At 58.8% G+C, this 9,143-nt stretch overlaps 1 protein-coding gene across 2 annotated transcripts; it reads left to right on the plus strand.

Moving 5' to 3' along the window:
* Window positions 1–40: 40 nt before the first annotated feature.
* On the plus strand, window positions 41–8,851 carry PPM1J (protein phosphatase, Mg2+/Mn2+ dependent 1J). 2 transcript variants are annotated; one of them, XM_064733271.1, is made up of 10 exons: window positions 41–354; window positions 1,621–1,747; window positions 2,191–2,514; window positions 2,947–3,059; window positions 4,630–4,714; window positions 6,078–6,196; window positions 6,371–6,434; window positions 6,602–6,709; window positions 6,863–7,014; window positions 7,213–8,851. In XM_064733271.1, exons 1-10 carry the CDS (start codon window positions 95–97, stop codon window positions 7,337–7,339), a joined length of 1,479 nt encoding a protein of 492 aa, XP_064589341.1. In that variant the 5' UTR covers window positions 41–94; the 3' UTR covers window positions 7,340–8,851. The 2 variants fall into 2 exon arrangements, with proteins under 2 accessions (XP_064589341.1, XP_064589340.1); XM_064733270.1 differs by having other exon boundaries at window positions 76–354; window positions 7,262–8,851.
* Window positions 8,852–9,143: the final 292 nt, after the last annotated feature.

Genomic DNA, 9,143 nt, shown 5'->3' on the forward strand with positions numbered 1-9,143 from the left:
GGGAGGCGGGGCGGGGCGGCGGGCTCGGCTCGGCTCGGCTCGGCCCGGCTCCACTCGGCTCGGCTCGGCTCCGCTCGGCTCGGCCCGGCGCGGGATGCTGCTGCGGGTGCGCGCTGCCGTGGCGCAGCTGGCGGCGGGGCTGGGCGCGGGGCCGGGCGCGCAGCCCCCCGCAGAAGGCCGGGGCGGCGGGGCCGGGGCCGGGCGCGGATCGCCGCCGCCAGCCGCGTTCTGCCGGCCGGCCTTCCTGCAGCTGACTCCCGAGGAGCTGCGCCGCGCCGACGACCACACGGGGCGGGCGGTGCAGAGCCCCCGCGACGGGCGCCGCCGGCTGCCCTGGAGCACGGGATACGCAGAGTGAGCGGGGCCGGGAGCGGCGTGCGCGGCCCGGGAGGGCGGGAGGGATGGCACCGCTCGGCACGGAAGCCCGGGCGCGAAAGTGGGTCGCGGCGGGCGGTGAGCTGCGGCTGTCCCTCTTCAGCAGCAGCAGCGGCAGCAGCGAGGAGCGGGCGCTGTGGGTGCCCGTGATGGCAGCGCGTCAGCCCGGAGCTGCGCTCTCACCGATCCCCGAGGGGTTTGGGTTCTTCTGTTCGTTTTGTTTTCTGCGCTTTGTGCACAACACCCGCTGTCACCGATGGGTACCGAGGGCGAGGAAGCTGCGGCGCCTCTGGCAGGACTCGTGGGGAGCAGGGAGCTGGGGATTTCTTGGGAGTCAGGCTCCTTGAGACTTTCCCTTCAAGGACCTGACTGTCGTCTTCTTTCACCTGTCTGTCACTTCTTTCACTCACTAAAAACTGCGAGTTTCAGCCCTAACTGGGGGGGAAGGTCAGACTTTGAAGGCTTTTGCTGCTTATTGCTGTCAGCCCACTCCCGCAATTCCATCCTCAAGCTGATCTTCCCGAAATCCTAGAGAGCTTTATGGGATATTGATTTTCCCTTGGAGATAGTGGGGTAGGAGCACCCAGAGTGAAAAGGTCTCTTTTTTGGTGTCCCAAGAGTTCTTTCTGCAAACCACTAGGGAAGTCTGCCTGAAGAAAAATCACCCTGCTGTGTTTACATCTTCTTCCTGTGAGCAGGTTCTGCAATCTAGACCTGAAATCTGCTGTGTCAACTCAGGCTGGGAAAAGTCACTGTGAATCTTTTTGCAAAATTTCTGCCGGTTTTATCACCATCACCTTCTCCCCTCCTTCCCTGAGCCCCCTGCTCCCCCTAAGAGGTGATGGGATGTGGGCGAGGCTGTGATTCTCTCTCTGTGTCCCAGGGGTGTATATCTGAGGCTGGTACAGGCTTTGGGGCAGTTATTCTGCCTGGGGCAGTCCAGGGACCTTCAGCAAACCCAGTTTGTTTCTGGTCACCTCCCCTGGTAGGTGTGTGGACAACTGCTCCCCCCTGGACCCAGCTGTGGGTGAGACTCAGTGCTGCTCCTGGCCCCAGATCAGCCCACACAACTGGTCTGAGGCACCTGGGACAGGACAGGAGCACCTGTGCAGGGCATCCCTGCATCTCTGGGGGCACGGGGACATGAGTGGAGGGTTGGGGTGGGGAGAAGAGGTGCTGGGGGATGGCATTTGCTGGAGCAGGATGTGAAAGAAAGGGTCTTTACACCTTTTTTCCTCCTGGCAGGGTGATAAACGCAGGGAAGAGCCAGCACAATGAGGACCAGGCGTGCTGTGAGGTGGTGTTTGTGGAGCAGAGGCCCAGCCCGAGGGGCTGCCTGTCATCCAGGGAAGGCAGCCGGGAGCTGGATGGGGTGAGAGCCTGGTGCTTCACAAGCAGGGCCACGACCGGGAAGGTGCCCAGCAGCAGGGCATGAGATGGGGCACGTGGCCATGTGTGCACACTGGGGACTCCCTTGGTTCGTGGCCCTTCTCCTCCCATGCTCCATCCCTGTGTGACTACACCAGGGCTGGCCCAGGCAGAGCCGTGGCCCCCGTGCCCCAGTGGGCTGCAGAGGTGGCTGCTGTGCTGGAACCGTGCTGCCTCCGAGGGCACAAGGCGTCTGACACAGGGCTGGGCTCCAGCCAGGGCTTAGCTGTGTCCAGGCACCCTTGGTCAGCTGCCCACACTGCTCCTGCCTGCACTGAGACCTGTGAGACTCGTCTCACTGTCCTCAGCTGCTGGCCAGCTGCTCTCAATTCCCCATGCCATCTCCTTCCTTGCAGGCTCATTTAGCTTTCCGTCCTCTCCCGGCAGGGCAGGAAAGGTTTTTATTTCCACTACTGGGCGTTGTTTGATGGCCATGCAGGCAGCGGTGCTGCTGTCATGGCATCGGAGAGGCTCCACCTGCACATCTGTGAGCAGCTCCGGGAGCTCGTGGAGATCCTGCAGGACCCCTCCCCACCTCCCATCTGCCTCCCACATGACACACAGAGCGGTTCTGCAGACACAAACCAGATGTCCAATGCAGAGGACTGTGGGGAGGTCCCCAGCGATGCTGTGCCACGGTTTCACCTGGAGAAAGCAGTGTCCCATGAGAGCCTGGTGATCGGTGCCATCGAGAATGCCTTCAAGCACATGGTGAGGATCCTCTGCCTGTAGCATCATCTAGAGCACCCCCTGAGAGCCCCTCTTTGCTGTCTGTGTCTGCATCAACTTGACCCCACTGGTAAAAGGCAGCTCTGGGGACTGCAGGGAGGGCTCCAAGCATGGTGGTGTCAGAGAGGGCTCTGTGCTGCTCTGCATTTTGAGCTTTCAGAATGCAGAGGCTTTGGGCTCGGGGCCTGTGTGGTGCAGAAGGCTCCCCTACACTTTGTCCCAGGAGGCCCAGCTGCTCCCCTCCTGTCTGGCTCTTCCCTGCCCCAGTGAAGCCACATCCCTGGCTGCCCCACAAGCCCCACAAGCCCCACAAGCCCTGCAGCCTCTCCGTGGCAGTGTGGGGAAAGGTGCCCTGGCTGGAGCTGTGCTATCAGGTGCTCTCTGGGGCTGCCCTCACCCTCTGTGTCTCCCCAGGACGAGCAGATCGAGCGGGAGCGCGCGTCCCAGCACCTGCCTGGGGGCTGCTGTGCCCTGGCTGCCATCTACCTCATGGGCAAGTTCTACGTGGCCAACGCTGGTGACAGCAGGTACAGCCCCGCAGGGCAGCCCCCAGCTCTGCCCAGGAGAGTGGGGTGGTGCCGGAGGGATGCTGGTGAGGAGCACCCCGCTCCATCCCTGTCCAGGGGAGGGTGGAGGTGGCAGAACTGGGCAGAGTCATCCCCCGCCTGCTCCATGCCCTGGGGACAGTGTGCTCTGCTGTGATCTCTGTGCTTGCCAGGTACATGGACAGGGCTGTAGAATTGCCTCCCAAAATCTGGGATGTGCTCCCTTCTTTCCATCTTCTCTGCTACCTGGATGGCTCTGGGCACCCTGGCCCCTGCTGCTGGCACTGGCCTGGGCTGCAGCTTGGAGAGTGAAAATTGCACTCAGCAAAGCTTTCAAAAATGTGCAAGAAGTCATTTTAGAGTACACTTCATACCAATGACCTGTTTCAGGAGCAGGACACAAATCTGTGTGCAGTGGGAGCTTGGAGCACAAGCACTTTAATTGCTGTGTGTATTTCCAGGGTGGGCTACTCTAACTGCCCCTGAGTGTGCCCACAGCCCCAAGGAATGGCAAAAGGTCCACCTGACACTAAAGGTGACACTGCAGGTGAAGCTGGTTTGAACTGCCCTGTATTTATCATTGGATCAGAGAATGGTTTGGGTAGGAAAAGACCTTAAAGCTCATCTTGTTGCACCCCCTGCCATTTCAGACATCTCCCACTAGAGCAGCTTGTCCCAAGCCCTGTCTGACCTGGCCTTGAACGTTTCCAAGAATGGGGCAGCTACAGTTGCTCTGGGTATTTACTACAGGTTACCTTGTCCTCAGCAATGTCAGACCAGCAAATACAGGCTCTGGTCAATTTTCTGAGGCTGGGTGTGCTTCCAGCTCTGGGACAGAGAAGGAGGAGAGCCCTCGTTCTGGGTGCAGGCCCCCCTCCGTGGCAGCAGCAGCCAGGCACCAGCCATGCAGGATGTCAGCATGCACAGGGTGCTGAGGCTGTGGCTGTGCCTCTGGGGAACAGCCTGTGCTGCCTTCCCAGGTGTCAGACACTGCCAGAGCTGAGCCCAGCCTGGCCCTGCATCATTGCAGGAGACTCACAGCCACCAGATCAGTGTTGGGGATCCTTGGGCCTACCATGACATCCAGAGACATCTCATAATCAGACCTTTATGTTTTCTTGAGACATCAAACTGTAAGAGCAGACCCAGCAGCAAGTGGCAGTGCTGGTGTGGGGTGAGCACGTGTAGCTCTCCTGCTGCAGGCAGTTTCTGCCCCTGCTGTGTGCAGCTCCCCTCTGAAGGCAGCCTTCGTGCTGCTCCTTTTCTAACCATATTCTGTCCTTGGATTTGGTCTGTTTCATTCCTCTCTGCCCCATGTTTCTCTCCCATTTCCCCTTCCTCCCTGCCCCTCTCCTGCACAGGAGGGGGAGATGCCATGCCCTGCCCAGGGGCAGCAGTGAATCCAGGAAGCAGCCCCCACCTCAGGCTGGGAAAGGGGGGCAGCAGAGGGGAAGGGGTTGCACCATCCTGGGAATCAGCCCTGGAGAGCCAGGCTCAGCTCCTCAGCCAAGTCTCCTTCTGTCTAATCTCATCCTTCCATGTTTCATTGCAGGGCCATTATCATCCGTAATGGGGAAATCATTCCAATGTCCAGGGAGTTTACTCCAGAGACAGAGAGGCAGAGGCTGCAGTTTTTAGTAAGAAAGACCTTTCTTCTAACCTCATTCCTGCTGAAACACCTCCTGGCCTCTTCCCAGTCCCTTGTGCTGCCTGCTGGACTGCTGCCATGGTGGGGTCTGCACCCGAGGGCAGCCCCATGGCGGGGACCTGCTGCTGGTACTTGTCCATCCCAGGCTGCTTCCTGGGATGGGAAGAGGCCCTGGGATGCAGGGAGCTGGCATGGGGGCATCTTGTGGCTGGCAGAGCCCTGGTTTGCTGTGTCAGAGGAGCTGCAGTGCTCCTGCCCAGTCCTACTTTCTTCCCTGGCTGCTCCCTGGAGAGTCACAGCTGATGTGCGCCAAGGTTTCTGTCTTTGGCCCTGACAGCTCCCCGTCCTTCTCCTGGATGAACCCGCTGGTGCCACCCAGGGAGACTCTTTAAGGTTATAAAGACCTCTCTGAGGGCAGCACAGGGGAGGAGCAGTTTGTGTTGGAGAAGGTCTTGCTGGATGAAATTTCCTGGCTTGCAATGTACTTGGAAAAACATTGAGGCATTTTTTTCTGGAATCTATTTTTGAATGACCGAGAGGAGGGAACTGCTGTGATCAGAATCCTCCCCAGCTGGCTGCGAGGGACAGGGCACAGCCTGGGGACAGGCACAGGCTGCTCTGCCACGTGATGCTGAGGCTGCGGTCAGGGCTCCCCCAGAATGGGCTGGAGTCTCCATGCCTCTGCCCCCACCCCCTGCCATCCCATCTTCCCAAGGGATCTCCTCTTCTCGTCCTGCTTTTCTTTCCCCTTCAGCATTTTCCAGCACTCCCTGTTCCTGGTCCCCTCCACACTGTGCTCCATGAGCTGCCCTGGGTAGGGCTCTGTGCTGCTGCTTGTCCCTTGTCATGGTCACAGCTGGGACTCTGTTTCAGAAAAGACCCATCACTCTTTTCCTGGGGTGAGTGCCATGCCCTGCACTGAGCTTGGGATCCTGGGAGCTTTGCAGCTATGACGACTTCTGGGCAAATTCCAGCTTCTCCTGGAATTTGCTGGGGTTTGATTGTTTGATCACTTTTTTTTCCCCAAACTCTCTATGCAAAAGCTTCACCTTCTTGCTGAGTGCTGGCATGGCTGTCCTCAGCTCCAGTTTTCCCTCTGGCTTAGCACAGGTGGGTGGTTTGAAGCTGCTTTACCAGCACCCATTCAAGTGGCTCCAGAGCAGCTGAGATTATCCCACCACGGGATGTTGTAGCCAAAGTCCCGGCGGATGGTGGATCCTGCTCTGGGCAGGGCTGGATCCGCAGACCCTGCTCTGGGCAGGGCTGGATCCACAGACCCTGATCTGGGCAGGGCTGGATCCACAGCTCCTGCTCTCCCAGCCCTGTGGCTGAGCCAACACTCCTTCCTGCAGGCACTGCTGAGGCCCGAGCTGCTGGGGAAGGAGTTCACCCACCTGGAGTTCCCTCGCAGGATCCAGCCCAAGGAGCTGGGGAAGAAGATGCTCTACAGGGACCAGAACATGAATGGCTGGTAAGCCCCAAGCCACCAGTGGCACTGGGGTCCTGCTGTGGTGGCTGCTCATCTCTGGCATCCCATCCCATGGGCTGGGGGCTCTGCTACACTGGGCACCCAGGAGCCAGGTGGTCAGAGGAGGTGCTGGAAGCTTCACCTGCTGACACCTCGTCTCTGGCTTATTTTAACCAGGGCTTACAAAAAGATAGAAGAGGATGACCTGAAGTTTCCACTTATCTTTGGGGAAGGCAAAAAGGTAAAGTACTGTGGCAGAAGCTTGGCAGGGGTTGTTTGCTGCCTGCTCTCACTGTTTTGGGGGATTTCAGCCCATTTTTGGTAGTGCTGTCATCATCAATTCTCCGCTGGGAATGTAACTGGAAATAAAGCTGCCTAAAGTTCTCTTTTGATTCCACCCTTCTGCAGGCTCGGATGATGGCCACGATTGGGGTCACGAGAGGCCTGGGAGACCACGACCTCAAGGTGTTCAGCTCCAACATCCACATCAAGCCTTTCCTGTCCTGCTTCCCAGAGGTAAGCCTGGCTGCCAGCAGCTTCCCACCCAGGGGCCCCTGCAATGGCCAGAGCCCTGTGGCAGGCCCAGATCCACGAGATCTGGCCCAGGGCAGCAGGAGCCCCCTCTGCCCCTCTGCCTCTCACCCTCGTGCCTTGCCCTGTTCCTGCCAGGTCAGAGTTTATGACCTCACGCAGTACGAGCACTGCCCTGACGATGTCCTGGTGCTGGGCACCGACGGGCTCTGGGATGTCACCAACGACGAGGAGGTGGCGGGTGTGGTGATGGAGGTGCTGACCAGCTATGAGCCCAACGACCCGTGCAGGTGAGCTGCATGTGGGCCGGGGGCCGGGCATGCCGTGCACTCCACCACCTCCCCTTGGCCTGGCTCCTTGGAGCAGTGCTGTGGCCACGCATCCCTCTGGGCTCCACGGAGTGCATTGCTCCCCTGCATGTGCATATCTGAGCCTGCATCTCTCCATGGCACCCCTTCCTTCACCTCTGGCTTGTCCCTCCTTGCCAGGGTGCTGCGTCAGGGGTCAGTGCTGAGCCGTGCTCTGCTGTGCCTCCAGGTACACCATGGTGGCCCAGGAGCTGGTGGTGCGCTCACGGGGGGTGCTGAAGGAGCGTGGCTGGCGCCTGGCCAATGACAAGCTGGGCTCTGGTGATGACATCTCTGTTTTTGTGATCCCCCTGGGTGGCCCCGGCAACTACACGTGATGCTGAGTGAGCCTGGGGCAGCTCACCTTGCCTGCATGGAGACACCGTGCAGTGGGACACTGAGGCTGCCTCAGGGCCACATCTCCTCTGAGCACTTGTTTTTGAGCCAGCTGCAAGAAGAGCAAGAAACCTGGAGCGTCAATCTGTGCTCCTGTCGAGAGCATCCCCCTCCCCGGCTTGCATCCCAGTCCCAGGCGGAGACGGAGAGGCCTTGGATAGAGTGTGAACACTGGGGTTGAGGGGTGTTTTTATGCTGCTACTTTCTCAATGCTGTGAAAAGCCTGAAGGCTCCTTGGCTCCTCAGCATGTCCTTTGCCTCTTGCCATGGCTGTGCTGGCTGCAGCCCTGTGTGAGAGCCATGGGGCTGCTGGGGCACTCATACCTGCTGCAGTCACCCCCTGTCTCCTGCCCTGGGATGCTCTGGCCAGTGACACTGAAGCTGCTGCTGCAGGTGGGAGCTGGGGCTCAGGTGGGATGTGACTGGGAGTAAAGCCCCACAGGCAGCTGGGCAGTGCTAAGCCTGGCACAAGTCCAGTTGTGGCCCCACAATGGCCATCCCAACCTTGTATTCTCAATTTTTAGCCCCTCACACCTTCACTCTGTCGTGGACTTTGCCTCAGTATCCAGACAGGGAGACTGGAGCAGGGACCAAGCTCTGCTGTGCACCCAGAGCCCTGAGCAGGGACAAGCAATTGCACCAGCACTGGCTGTGCCACAGGTTCTACCCCTGTCCTCTCTTGGCTTGGGTCACTGCAGTGCTTCTGGAGCCAATTATTTATTAACTGCAGAGCTGAGCTGGAAAATGTCTGAATCCTTTCGTGGTGTGGGGAGCCTGTGAATGCATGTGTATATTTTGGAGTGGTTCTGAGTTAGCAGCCTCACACAGAGCAGCCCTATTCAGGTGAGCTTAACAGCTTAACTGCACTGGATCTGCTTTGCCCTGGGCTGGGAACCCACAGTAAAAGCAGCTTGGTGTGACCAGGGCAGGAAAGACAGCTCCCATGTTTTCCTTAATGGTCTCAGAACTGGTGCAGAGGGGAGCTGAGCAGTTGGTGTCTGCACTGGATTTTTGCATCACACACATCTCTAACCTGGAGCATCCATTTCCCAGACCTCTGCAGAGTCCTGAACTGTGAGGGATTGTCCCATCCTGGCCCTGTGGGGATGGGGAGAGCTGGGCCATGGTCCCTTGTTTGGGAAAGGCTCTGTGGCACCATCCTGTCACTGGGTGCAGCCAGCTCTTGTCAAGTGTCACCTCTAGTGAATGTTGTGTGTGTCCTGTAACCAGCGAGATGTAAATAAACTGGGTGCACACAATGGAAAGTGAAAGTTACACACGAGATATGGACCTGTTGGCACCCATGCTGCAGGGAGTGGTGCTCGGGCCGGGAGCCTGTCCTTGTGTAGCACTGTGTGTTTAAATAAAGATTTTGCCACTCGCAGTCCTACTTCAAAGTCTTTCTTTGCAGAGCTCCTGCAAAGACGACTTACCGAAAAGCCAATTAGCTCTGATTAATGTATGTAGGCAGGCAAACAGGCAGAGCCATGTGTGCGCTGTCCATCTGCCCCTGGCGCTGCTCAGAGCCCATGCAGCGTCCATCCAGTGGGCAGCGGGAGGCACTGGTGCGCTGCCAGTGTCAGCACAGAGCTCAGGGGACCCGGAGCCCTGGGTCTGCTGGGAGGCAGCAGAATGGCCAGTCCTGCAGGAACAGGAGCACCACACGCGGAATAGGA

This window comes from Zonotrichia leucophrys, chromosome 26, assembly GCF_028769735.1.
Source record: "Zonotrichia leucophrys gambelii isolate GWCS_2022_RI chromosome 26, RI_Zleu_2.0, whole genome shotgun sequence".
In the NCBI taxonomy this organism is placed as follows: Eukaryota; Metazoa; Chordata; class Aves; order Passeriformes; family Passerellidae; genus Zonotrichia; species Zonotrichia leucophrys.